The sequence below is a fragment of the Oryctolagus cuniculus genome, chromosome 7 (genome assembly GCF_051225735.1).
Source record: "Oryctolagus cuniculus isolate XC-2025 breed Fujian yellow rabbit chromosome 7, ASM5122573v1, whole genome shotgun sequence".
NCBI lineage: Eukaryota > Metazoa > Chordata > Mammalia > Lagomorpha > Leporidae > Oryctolagus > Oryctolagus cuniculus.
In genome coordinates, this window is record NC_142873.1 from 123,385,000 (window position 1) to 123,399,001 (window position 14,002).

The 14,002-nt window shown below is 41.1% G+C and overlaps 1 protein-coding gene across 9 annotated transcripts in view; it reads right to left on the reverse strand.

Annotated features, from left to right (window-relative positions):
* Nucleotides 1-697: 697 nt before the first annotated feature.
* The window catches only part of ELAVL4 (ELAV like RNA binding protein 4), a 169,427-nt gene continuing 156,122 nt past the window's right edge, over nt 698-14,002 (reverse strand). For 5 of the 9 annotated variants that reach the window (XM_008265276.5, XM_089300718.1, XM_002715104.6 and 2 more), the window contains 4 exons: nt 10,454-10,607; nt 8,628-8,853; nt 6,948-6,986; nt 698-3,661 (listed from right to left, as the gene is read on the reverse strand). In XM_008265276.5, coding sequence (XP_008263498.1) covers nt 3,292-3,661; nt 6,948-6,986; nt 8,628-8,853; nt 10,454-10,607 — 789 coding nt within the window. In that variant the 3' untranslated portion in view covers nt 698-3,291. The remainder of the gene's footprint in view (nt 3,662-6,947; nt 6,987-8,627; nt 8,854-10,453; nt 10,608-14,002) is intronic. The other 4 variants (XM_089300720.1, XM_070078547.2, XM_089300721.1 and 1 more) reach the window with 2 other exon arrangements.

The following is a 14,002-nucleotide window of genomic DNA, read 5'->3' on the forward strand; positions in this document are numbered from 1 at the left end:
TTTCTTGTTTAGCAGTCACTTTCAATACAAATGGTCTGCTTCCTTAATATTGCCCAAGTTCTGCCCATCTCAATGCTGCAGCTTTGGGCAATAGAATCAGATTCAGAATCAAAACCCAGCTAGAAGTTGCTGGCTGTTTCAAGTCACTCAGTCTTGTCATCTGTGAAATGAAGATAATGTTTTGCACGCCTTCCTCCTGGATTGCTGAGAGGGTCAAGTGAGAGAATGTAGAGGACACTGCACAGCCTGCCTGATGCAGAAGAGATATTCTGCAAATGGTGAATGCTTGTCCCCTGAACAAGCTGTGGGTGAGCTCATGAATAACTGACACTAATGTGTCAGCATGTGAAATGCAATGCCAAGTGTTCTGGTTTGCCAACCAGGGCAGTACTCCTCAAACCTTAAACTACCAGTGATTCTTCACCTGGGGATCTGGTTAAATGCAGCCCTAGATTCTGCATTTCTAACATGCTCCCAGATGATGCTGATACTACTGTGGGGACCACACTTTTAGTAGCATGGATTGGGACGAAGGCTTCTAAAAACTGAGTTCATTTTGAGAGACTGGGCTAAGTTGCAAAACAGAATTTTCCTACACCTTTGCTTTTCTGGTTTAGTGATAAAAATATGGGGGAAATCTGAAGATGTTACAGAAAAAAGTATGAATGAACACATTTAAAAATTTGGGAAGCTCACATTCATTCTACACACTTTCATTTATTGTCTGGACAGATAAAGTACAAATAATTCAAACACAACAAGATTATGAAAAAAAACATTCACAATACTTTCCCTCAGAAATCATCTAAACTAGCAAGATTAACATGAAGTCATTCATTGTAACTAAAGTATACAACTGCCTGGTCCTAATATTTTTTTTTCCTTTTTTTTCCCCCCAAGATTGAACACATTATAGAGAAGAGATTTTGGCATGCCTTTCCCACTAATGCTTAGCAAATGCATCAAAATTTTGCTAGCAAACTGCGTTCATTCATAGCAGGTGATGTAAAAAGGTTTCCCTGAATGTTGAACGAGTGTTCTCTGAACTGAAATCTGGTGTTTTTTTTTCCAAAACCAAAAAGAGGAAAAAAAAATAGAAAAAAAATTTAAAGGAGGAATCTATGATGCAGCCTTGGTTTTCATTATCTGTCTACCACGACGACGACTACTACAATGCTTGCCTCTTCAGTGTGAAAACAACAGTCCTGTCTACATGCACTTAGTGGGTTCAGCATGGGAAAAAATGCACAAAATAAGCACAAGTTATAAATAACCATAACGTTTTATTACCATTAAGACTAAACTTGTATTGAAAAGATTTTATATAACAAGACAAGAAAAGCAATAGCAAATTTAACTATCAACTAGATTATGCATAGCGAGTAACTGTTTCTATTACCCAGGGAAGAGCATGAACTCTTTTATTTTTTTTGTTTTGTTTTTTGTCTTAAATATATAACCGTACAAAGCACAAACATACTAAAATGATCAGTGCACTGGACGTGGGAGAGTGCTCCCTCAGTCATTTTGTTCCCTTAGCTCTGTTTTGTTTTCCCCAATCTGAATTACATTAAAATAAAGACCCAGTTGTTTTTATTTTTCTACTGTGCAGTAAGAAAAAAAATTCACAACAAACATGACAATATATCAAACAATAGTTCTACACAAGTTACCTTGATACCTCTTTAACTGTCACTTAAATATCATAAGAAAACATTTTAAGACATATACAAACAAAACTAGCCAAGTGTTACAACTTATAATAAATTAACCCAAAGAAAAAATAACTTTATATATATATATTTATATTGTATATACACATACACACACAACAGAATGACACAATAATATGCTTCTTCCCATAGTTTAAGTAAACAAATAAGTAGTCTAGCCAATCTAGCTATATTTGATCTCGGCCATAGGCATCATCACATCGGCGATTAAATAAATAAGTGTTTCAAGCAACATAAACAGTGTTTCAAATGTACCAACACAGCCCAATTCTATCAGCATGGGCTACAAAGTGAATTTGAAAATTCCTTAATGGATTTAAAGCAAATGTATCTTTTGTTTTCCTCTCCTAAACACATTACATTTAACTATGATACTAAGATATGTAAATAATTTCGTAGCACCTACTGCTCAAACTAAGGAAGTTTTAGATCAAAAGGAAAATTAATCTTTTTAATTTTTGTTCTGTTGACATCCCATACTGATGACTTAAAGAAAAACTGTCTTTCAACTCATCTCCTTGCTTTTGGGTTTTGACTGTGGGGAACTGTGGTACCCTGGGTAGAATGAACACTCCTTTCCCCTAGTAATTAATAATTGTTTCTTTTAATTATTATTACATGCTATGAAAAGATATGAAGATCATCTGTTTATAGCCCATCCTTCAAAAAACAGTCTACGAATCCAGTTTAAAACACACATCTTGATCTCTAAAAAGTTACCAGTGCAGTATGAACGTGACAAAGTTGTCAATTTCCCCTAAATTAGCCAGTCAAAATATTTTTTTCTCAAATCCAGATTCTCTTGTAAAAATTCTTTATATTTTATAAAAATAGATTTTTCTTGAAACCCATTTTCAGCAAAGAGACCACCTCTTTGGCAACAATGTTAATGTTATTAAATTGTTAATGTCATCAGGTATCCCCCTTGCCCCTATCCCCTAACAGAAGACTGTTTTAGTTCACATGATATAAAAGAAAAAAGGAAAAATAAAAAAATTTGCAAAAGTTTTTTTTCATTTTTGCATTTTTTATTATTCCTCTTTAATTTGTGTGGGGGTTTTTACCAATCTGATTGGATTGACATTTGGACAAAAAAGAAAAATCATTTTTTTTCTTTCTTTGAATCCCATTGCTTTGTAAAAATTGTTTTTATTTATTTATTTTTTTTGTTTTTTGTTTTTCTTCTTCAAATGAGCGAATGGTCATCTTAAAAAGACCCACCTTCAAGGAAGGTAGTAAAGTTAGCTGGCTGGGTAAAAATCCCTGCCCATCGCTATCTATGTATATTATATTCAACAACGACAGCTATGAAAGAACATTCAATGCATCAAAGGTTTTTTTTTTTTCTTTTTTTCTAAGCATTATAAAATCCTTTCCTGGTACATCTCAGGATAATCCAATGTTTTAATACTTAGGCAACACTGGCTTATAAAGTCCATGGTTGAATATAAGCCTTGAAAAGTTTGTTTCTCTCTCTTTTGTGTATGTGTGTGTGCGCGCATGTGTTTTGTTCGTATATATTTCTATATATATGTGTTAATAAGTAAGGATGGGAAATTCAGGATTTGTGAGCTTTGTTGGTTTTAAAGGAAACTTGCAACACTCTGTCTCCCAGGCGATACCCGTTCAGGCTGGCGATGGCCATGGCTGCCTCATCATAGTTGGTCATGGTGACAAAGCCGAATCCCTTGCACTTGTTGGTGTTGAAGTCACGGATGACCTTGACATTATTCACTGCACCGAAGGGGCCAAAGAGCTGCCAGAGGACACTCTCGTCAGAATCGGGGGACAGGTTGTAGACAAAGATGCACCAGCCTGTTCCAGTGTGGCCAGGGATGTTCATTCCCACAAGGCTTGTCATTCCATCAATGGTGATCGGGGAGAACCTGGGGGGACAAGCAGAAGGGGGGACTGGTCCAGACATCAGTCTGACCATGGATAACACACAGGTGCACAGACAGACACGGGGCAGAGGGCTGGGTGAGTGAGTGTAGGAGAGTCTTTGGGGTTTAAAAACCAAAATGCAAAAACTAATGTCTGTGGCATTTCTTCTGATTGCAATAGCTTAATGACTGAGGCATGGACATCCCAAAAGAAACTAACAACTATGAGAGATTCCCAAAGCTTCCAGAGTAAGACTCTATCTCACTCTTCTAATCGTAAATGCTTATGGGGGAATCTCACCCTGATTCTACCTACAATAGACCAAGAGCTCTGAGGGGAAGGGGTTCCATTTCATTCATTTTATTGTTCTATTTACTTATTCAATGGAGCATATATGGGAATCTCATTGACATAGTGACACACAGAAAACACTAAACAAATTTTTATTGATTGAATAAGTGAATAGCTGGTTGATGTCAGTGTTTGGGAAATTGTACTCTTCTTTTTTTAAAAGACAGGTTAGAAGATGGCCCTTAGATGGGCTCAATTCTACCATCTTTGACCTACGCTTATCAAAGATTTCATTATTACTGAGGGTGGAGATATGTGAGAATGAACAGATTTGTCATGTTATTAATTAGATGGGTGGCTCATGCTTCACATAGCATTTATTCAAAAAGGGTTCTCCCAAAACACTTGAGCGATAATAATAAAGATGTATTATTCAGGAGCTGGCACTATGGTATAGTGGGTAAAGCCAATGCCTGCAATGCTGGCATCCCATATGGGCACTGGTTTGAGGCCTGGCTGCTCCACTTCTGATCAAGCTCTCTGCTGTGGCCTGGGAAAGAAGTGGAAGATGGCCCAAGTGGGAGACCCGGAATAAGCTCCTGGCTCCTGGCTTCAGATTAGCCCAGCTCCAACTGTTGCAGCCACTTGGGGAGTGAACTATTTGGGGAGTGAAATAGCAGATGAAAGACCTCTCTCTGGCTCTGCCTCTGTCTCTCTGTAACTCTGTCATTCAAATTAATAAATAAATCTCTAAAAAAAAGATGTGTCATTCCTTGATACTATATTATCTGGAATTCATTTCTAAAAATCAGTGGAGCAAGATTTAAAGTGGTTTATACACTTATACATCTTGAATCTCCATACATTAGAAAGGCATAAAACTCTTACTTGCCATGTAACAACTACTTTTGTTTTAAGCTTAGAAATCTTTTCGGTTTTTGTGTAATCTTGAAAAGAAAAAAACTCTTGAGATTCTACTCAGTGTCTGATAAAAATAGATGCACATGTGATTTGTGATGAATACATTGATGAAACAATCAAATTAGCAGTGCCTTATAGCAGAACACTATTTGTTAATTTTTTTCATACCAAACTTATACATAGATTTCAGTCCAATACATTGACTATGGGTTGCTTTCATTTGATTGGGTTTTTGGGAGGGGGGGGTGGGAGAAGGAAAGGAAGGAAAAACTTAGGAAAGTCATGGGGTAAAATATGAGCTAGAAATGTTCTTAAAAACAAGGAAATATTTTTGGAGATTTAAGAGTCCTATTAAATGATAGTTCTATATCTAACTAGAATTTGGACAAGTGGATGCTGAAATGTTCTAAATATAATAACTCAACAGACATTATTTTTGCAGTTATTCACTAAGTCAGTCTTTCTTTTTGCTGAGAAACATATAAGACAACCCCCGCCCCAACACCTCCAAAATCAGTACAGATTCTTAGAAGAGTAAATCCACATATAATTGCTATTTTCTATTTCTAAAGACTGTCTTCTCCATCTTCTCTCCCTCAACTGGATGAATTAATCCTTTTCAGTTTATACACAGAGAACTGTTAATTATTTGTTGTAAGGTCAAAGTCAGGGTTGGCAAAGAGGTTTCAAGAAGAGCCTCCCCTCATTGGTGATGCTACCTGGAGCACTTTGGTAGGAAAGATTCTAGATCCAAATCTGGTTTCAATAGGAAAAGAGAATGCTGTTATCAACTAGTGATGTCTACTCTGGGTAGGGCACTGGAGGAAAGGGCAGCTGTGTCCTCCCTAGTCTCATCTATGTTATACATATCACTGTTTTCATAATATTTGGTGCTACCTCATTAAAGTCAGAAAGGAGTGAAGGGATGGGACAGAGCTAGCAAAGATGTAAAATGCCTGAGAATAGGCAAGCAATGTGTTAGATGTGCAGATAATTCACAGTTGTCCTCACTGGTGCTGAGATTGAAATCAGAGAGGCTGGCACTCTGGTACTGAAGTCTGCAGTCAAGTGACTCCATCCATGGTGCACCAGTTTTCAGAGTCTAGGTACTTACCATGCATGGCCAAGTGGCAAAAAAAAATTGCCTAAAATAGGGAGTATGATGCAGACTATTAAAGACCACATCTCGTTCCCTTGACTGTAGGAAGGGGAATTAAAGTGTGCAGCTCGACTGAGCAAGATGATGAAGACACTACGTCCCTAGCAGTGCAGTGGCGCTTATCAAAAGCACATATGGGAATCTCATGGTCACAGAGACATAACACACTCAACTTCCAGAGTTTCAGATTTCACTTTGGGTCTGGAATACCCCTCGACTGCATTCAGAAATCCCTCAAACCTTGACCCTGTTTGAGCCCCCATCCCCACAGAAAGCTTTAAATAAAAGAAACAGCAAGTTTAAAACACACATACATATATAACCAAGGGAGGATTTATAGTAACTGTTAAAACCTGTAACAAAAAGAACCCCTGGTTGAGGTGCACACAGATACACTTCATTCTCAGGATGTGCTCTGAAATGTACACTGAGGTGGGGACTGGAGTCAGAAAGTCATTCACACGTTTATCATGCCTTGGCTAGGGCTGGTAATCCAAAATCTAATTTTTCCACAGAAAATCATAAGATTGTCAAACATGATTAGCAAAATGTTCTAATTTTGATTTGCTAGAATCTGCCCTCTTAACTGAATCTTGGCATTGCTAATGCAAAACAGTTGCTCTGCAACTGTGCAAGATTAGCCAGCAAAGAATAGAAGCCTTCTCCCTTAGGGAAGCCATTCAGAGGACCAGATCATCAAGGGCTTGGTAGCTGTGGCACCTGAACCATAGGAGAAGCCCACCTGCAAATAAAAGAAAAAGTGAAACACACAAATACATTTTGTGTGCCCTAAAAGAAACAAAACCAACTGAGGTCTGAAATTAAAATTAAGAATTTGACATGCTGGTGGAAGAAAAAGGAAGAATTTTTAAAAAAAGTAAAGTTAGTGAATTAAAAAAAAATTCTAGCCCCAGTCTGTGCCAACACGGACATCTGGCAATCTGTGGAGTTTTAATTACCTCTTTACGCCATAGGCCATATTAAGCAAATTGTCCAGCCTGCAAAGAGAAGGAGGGTCTCTGGGTTAATGCCTCACAGATGGCAAGATCGCTCAATGGAACTATTAATAAGAATGCTCCATTTTCAAAGAAGAAAAGCTCAACAACTTTCCCCACTGCTTAGGAGTCTATCCACTGATAGTTTTCCCGTTTCCTGCTTCCAACTGCAAGTAATTCATGTTCAGGTCAATGCTAGAATTTAAAGCAAGTGTCTAATAAATCTCCTTTTCTTTCAAGGTCTGAATTAATCCCACTCCCCCCACCTCTCAGAACATTTGTGTGGATTCGATTTTATATTGTGTGTGAAACTGTTGAGTGGGGCAGTGGTTTCTTAAATTGTTCACCTTTTACTATAATTAGACTTGTGAATAAAGTTCGCTGTCCAGATTAACAATACATATGCACACAATAGGCATCAGAACAGATCTTTTCATTGAGCCTGGATATGTCAACTAAATCTTCTTACCATATACAAATTTAGGTGACAAGGGGAGTTTTTGGGTGAAGATTTAAAAAAAATTAGCTTATTGATTACAGCCCCAAAGCACCTCCCAGCAAACTGCCATTGTGTTATAATCTTCCTCACAATCAGTCCCTTACGTGGGGACAGGCTACTCACACCATGGGGCAGTAGTAACCATAGTTTCCACCATTAGAAGGCTGCTGGAGAGGCTTTTTACATAAATACTGCATGTGCTCTCACACAAAACAAAAATTAGGTGCCCCAGACTCTTCCTGAAGTCATTAACCATTTCAAATTCAAGGGGCTTGGTAGGACACTCAGGAGGTTGTTTTTTCTCCTTATTGAGACCAGATGGACAGCACCATTGCAGATAGGACTTACTATTCTCCCATGTGTAGTGTGACAAGGGGAAAAATCCTTTCACTAAAGAGGAGCTGGCATGTGGGTGGAATAAAATTATTACTTAGAATTCCTTATGAGTAGGTTAGGAATATTATCTGTTGCACAATACAGGCTGGTCAAGGTCATGCTGCCTTCCTGGAGAGACACCTGCCTTTCAGAAACATCCCAGGAGAAAGGAAATGCTCCACAGCGCCAAGGGCTTCCTGAGGCTTGGGTACCAAAGGAAACACTAATAATAAGGCTAGGACAGAATCTTCCTCCTGTCTTCCCACAGTCCCCTGCCTTCATGGAGTAAAGTTAACAGAAAAGAGAGTTTCCTGTCCTGAACCCAACAGTTATCTGCCCAGGAAAAAGAAGACAGGAACAACCACTCCCACTGGCAAAGATCTGCCTCCTGGTTTACTCTTGGACTTCATTAAAAGCCACTGTCCAGCCTTTTGTCTAAGCTGCTGAATAGGGTCACTTATCTGTGATTAACTAATGGAAACTGAACCTTCTTATTTCCTTAAAGGCAGAGATATCTTGTTTCTGCCAAAGATTCTGAAGTAACCACACATTCACAGTTGCTAAGTTGGAAGGGGGCTTGGAAGTGCACTTGGTCCAATCAGCTCATTTCACAGGAACAGAAACTGAGGTCTGGGGAGGAGTTTTGCACAGTGATTCTTGGAGGCATAGGCCTTTAGCCTTGTCCTGTCCTTCAGGGCCATCGGCTTCCCTGGCTGTTACTCTGCTCTGTACCAGTGTAGCAGAGCTCCTTCCTCTGTGGGCATGCCTACCTGAACCTCTGGGCCTGATGGTGAAGTGGGCCTGGGTAGCGCCGGTTGGGAGACTGGTACAGCTGGGAGAGCAGGGCCTGGCTGGACTTCTGGCTGGGGTTGTTGGCAAACTTCACAGTAATCGGTTCTGTAGCACCGCTGGGCTTCTGGCCATTCAGCCCTTTGATGGCTTCTTCTGCTTCAATTCTCTTATCAAAACGGATGAATCCCACCCCTCTAGACACTCCTGAGGAAAGAGAAAGAGACTTTGTCTAAAGTGAACAAACCAAACTGGTAACCATCTCTGTGAACAGAAGGGTGGGGCCCCATGGACATTCAGTGAGGAGTCAGCCCAGTTGTGGGTCTGCTCTTTGATAGGTAAGAACTGCTCTTACTGTTCCCTGCCACCCTCTGCTCCCCTGGTCCTCTACCACTGGCCTAGCTTAGTCCTCATCTCCCTGGAGTTCCCACAATTCAGTTTTTAGTCCACCATCCAGTTTCTACTAGTCCTCCAAAGTGTCCTGCATACCTAGTGATTAGGTTATCTATCTGTAAAGCAAACTCTAACCACATAAACACCATTTTAAAAACATCATCTGACCTCTTTTGTACTTTTCAAACTTTGCATCTATGCAGCATACCTATTGTTTGCTGCCTGTCCCCACCCCCTGTTCCAAATAGAATTACAAACAAAGAATGCTCACAAAATACCCTTCTATGACTCCATGTTGTATACAGATATAGTTCAGATTTTTTGACACAGCATTCAATGCCCCTGGAACTCTGGCTCCAAATCGCTTAGTGAGCCTCACACAAGTCATCCTAAATTGCCTGACATTCATTGAACAATTATGTTCTTCCTTGGCTCCATACCTCAGGATACACTGTCCTTTGATCTAGAATTCTGCCTGATAACTTCAAGCCATCCTCCAAACCCCTGTTCAGACATTGTACCCAAAAAAGGAGCCTTCCCAACAATCCCCATCAGGTATGGCATGTCTTCTCCTGAGCTTTCAGGGGGCACTGGGCAGACCCTAGCAGGCACTTGTCACTGTCCTGTATGGCAATGGACTGTGCCTCCTTCATCTTTGGTAGTCACTGTCCCTCGGCACGGTGTCTGTGGTGGCAGAGCTAACTTCGGTGAGGGTCTATCATAGTAACCAAGTGACAAACACATACTAAACACATACTAAACTACTCTGAGGTAGTGAGTTCAAATTCAGAGTAGGCAAAACACCTTGTCATGCAAAATGCAATCCAGGGTACCTTTCAATTCTTATTGAGAGCTAGTGGTTATCTTTCTTTATTATGGACAAAGAACCACAGTAGGATCTGGAGATCTGGGGTTCATACTCCCGCACTGCTACTAGCTACCTGGTGGGAAGTCAGAAACTCCCTCTTCAGATCTGTTTTCTTATCTGTGACATGAAGCAGGTGAAAGTTCCTTCTAAGTCTAGAATGCTATGAATTGGAGCTTAAGCTATACATGCAGGTTCCTCTCACGTGCAGCAGTAACATTACTGGTTGAGAGCTGAAAGAGATTTTGAAGGTCACACAGTCCCACTCTTAGTCAGTTGCCCAGATCCTCTTTACAACCCTGCCAAGCAGTTTAGCTGCTGCTGGAACAGTTCCCACGATGGGGAACTTCTACCTCCCAAGATGGCCCATTTTAAATGTGGGCCATTGACTGGTAAGAAGCTGTTCTCTCAAGTCAGATTACTGCCTATTCACGACCCACCTCCTTTATCTTTACCACTCATTAGTTTGCTCCTATGGGGAACATGGGAATAGGGCACTGGCTGATGACATTGAGACACAAGGAAATAAATTACAAAGAAACACTTAACCTGTGACTTGATCAACCAGGATTCGTGAGGTGATGATGCGGCCATATTGCGAGAAAAGCTGCTCCAGTTCCTTCTGGGTCATGGTTTTGGGAAGGCCGCTAACATAGAGGTTAGCATCCCTGATTGAGGCAGAACTTGGGCGGGCATATGAGACCTATGGAAAGGCAAGAAGAGCTAAATCCATTACAGGTAATCACCTTCAGAGTACAGACTGAGTCAACAACCAGGATGACAGCCCCTTGTCTATCATTACAATTCACAGTGTCAGTCTAAATCATTCGGTGGTTCAGATTTTTAGCTACTCTTGTAATAGTAATGAGAACCAGGAGAACAGCAATAGAGGAACAAAAGGAGAGTTGACGATAACTTAAAACAAATGCACAGATAAGGGTCTCTAAGTGCAGAACAAAATAGCTACTGTATGGCAGCTGTTAAATGCAGAACTACCCACGCATGGAGTTCTGAAGATTTCCCTCCTGGATGTGGGTGTATAGATGATTTACTGTATCCAACACATAATAATCTTTGAATAAACCAAAAAAAAAAATTCTGCTCTGCACATTTCTCTCCTGGCGACCCTCCCTACCCCCATCTCCTTGTTGAACATATAAAAGCCATCAGGTTCTCTACAAGATTCTTTATGTCCTATCCTTTGTGTTGCTACAATCTGTTCCTGCAAGGTCTGCTCTTGCTGAATGACAAAGTGCTGGTGAAATGGGGCTGAATGAACATCTGCTTGCAAAACTGGATATGTGACCTTGTGGTCACATCTGCAAGGATCAGTTGCCTCTAACATTGAGGCAGGGCAGATTAAACCACAACAAACAAAATGGGGGCACGGTGGACAGGAGGGAGGGGAAGGGCAGTGGGAGAGAGAAGAGAGCCTCATCAATGGTTATAATAAATGTGACTTTATAAATTTGTCCTCCCAGATCTCTCAACTGCTTTTTTTTTCCTCAAAAAAGCTAACACAGAAGTGTAAACAGATCTGAAAATCCATCTGCAAGAAGCCAAATCTGTAGCAGTACACATAAGCAAAGCAAACCCCAGCAGTCATTAATTTTAGACTTTCATTTACTTATTTATTTATTTTTTTACAGAAAACAACATCAGACATTTGAAATATAATTTACAGCTAGTCTAACAAAAGCACTTTGCTGCTACAGCTATTTCGGGGGCAGTTATGGCTCAGAATAGATGAAAAGAGTCGTCTCAGAACACACCTGACAATGTTGCACAGGGAGGGACCATGTGCCTGAGCATTCTTCAGTTGAGTTTTATTTAATCTATATAACTGATTCATAGGACCTGCTAAGACAATAGGGGTGAGAGTGCGTCCACACCCACATGTGTGGAAAATGAATCACACATGGACTTTTGACACTAAGAACTAAATCTCCTACAGCAAAGCGAACCATGCTTCTCAGACCTTCAGGGGAGAGAGCGGGTCCAGGAAAGAGGATAACAGATGAGCAGGCCCCTTACCATGGCACTCTCTCCCTTTCTGTGACAGAGATGCCAGGTCCCTTTGTGGGTTCCACAACTAAAAATAGATGTTGACTCAACAGATAAAATGATGTGAGTGACTAATCTGCTTTGCTGGCCTCCTACTGATGGAGCAAGGCAGCTACCTATAAGGTCTACATCTTCTGGAAACTCTTGGGCAACCTGGGATGCCTCTGTAGGCTCCTTTCCGGCATATGGCTGGGAGGTAGAGGGGGCTTCACATGGAAGGTCCCTGAGTGTGCATTTTGGGCATGAGGGCTGAAGGACCAAGAGTCCCATATGACTTTCTGGACAGGGCTTCACTCCCCCAGAAAGTTCTACCCTTGCTTTAAGGGACAGTCTTTCAGGTTATAACTCAGCAGAGTGATCTTTCAGGCTGCAGGAGGGACTAGTAGGGAGATGGAAATAAAAACATCACAGTGATATGTGCATGGTAATGAGGGTCACCCCTATCTCACTCTTACCAATCACTGACACATTAATTATCTGAATGACATTTCTGCTCCCTGAAAACACAATCTGCCACAGGGAAAACTTCTTCTACCTCCTTGCTCTGGTCCAAATCTTACTCATCTTAAGTGCTCAGCTCAAACGCATATTATCTAGATAGCCTTCTCTGACCTCAACACCTTCTAAAAACCTCCCGAGCATGACACTCAATGAACCGCAGTACTTAACCTGTTTTGAGTACTTAACCTGATCTCCTTGAGTTTGTGGTGTGTGTGTGTTATTCATCTCTGTGGCTCTAGCTCAAGGACTAACACCTGCTGGGTGCTCAACATCTACTGAAAAAAAAAAACAAACCCACAGCTCATGATAAATGATGCTGATATTAATGGCTCACTGGGGTTAACTATAACTTCCTTCACTAATGTGGATGACTAACACTAATAGTCAAGCACCAGAATCACAGTTTTGTTTTCCCACTAAGAGAGAAGGGGAGGGGCCGGTACTGTGGCAAAGCAGGTAAAGTCACCACCTGCAGTGCTGGCATCCCAAATGGGTGCCGTTTCCAGTGCTGGCTGCTCCACTTCCAATCCAGCTCTCTTCTATGGCCTGGGAAAATAGTAGAAGATACCCGAAGTGCTTGGGCCCCTGCACCCGTGTGGGAGACCTGGAAGAAGCTCCTGGCTCCTGGCTTCGGATTGTCCCAGTTCCAGCCATTGCAGCCATTTGGGGAGTAAACCAGTGAATGGAAGACCTCTCTTTCTCTCTCTCTTTCTCTTTGCCTCTGCTTCTTTGTAACTCTGCCTTTCAAATAAATAAATAACTCTTTTAAAAAAAGAGAGAGAGAGAGAAGGAGAGAGGTTTCCTATTTTCTAATGTCTGGGTTTGAAAGGACTGAAAGGAGATTATTGTAGGACTAGACATCACTTACAGCCCCTTCTCTCAGCAAACATTTCCTAAAGATCTACAGTGCTGTCTCTTGGGAGACCAGAAAAGGCACAGTCTTGGGACCCGTGCTGTGGCACACCAGGTTAGGCTGCCGATTGCAACAACAGCATCCCATATGTGAGTATGAGTATCCAGTTCACTGCTATTGCACCTGGTAAGGCAGCAGAAGGCCTCTGACCCCAAGTGGGAGACCCAGAAGGAGTTCCAGGCTCCTGGCTTGGGCCTGGTCTAGCCCTGACCATTGTGGCCATTTGAAGAGTGAACAAATCAGATACACTTGGATGGAGTATGTTTCCCTCCCTCTGTCTCTCTCCCCATCTTTCTCTGTCACTCTTTCAAGTAAATAAAATAAATCTTAAAAGAAAAAAAGAAAATGTACAGTCTCTTGTGCTGAAGGACCTCCAAATCCAATGGGGACGACAGTCAACATACATATACATATGAGTTGAATGGGGGAATGGATGGGTAAGCACACAGACCTATTCCACAGTGCCACAGATGTATGCTCTGCCAGGGCCATGTATGGGAGTGACTGAATCACAGAAGAGGGACAGACACATCAAGGGTTAAAAGGGCTATAAAAAACAGAGTTGAAGTGAGACTAGTTGTAAGACAAGGATGGGGGAGTCAGTGAAGGATGGCATGATA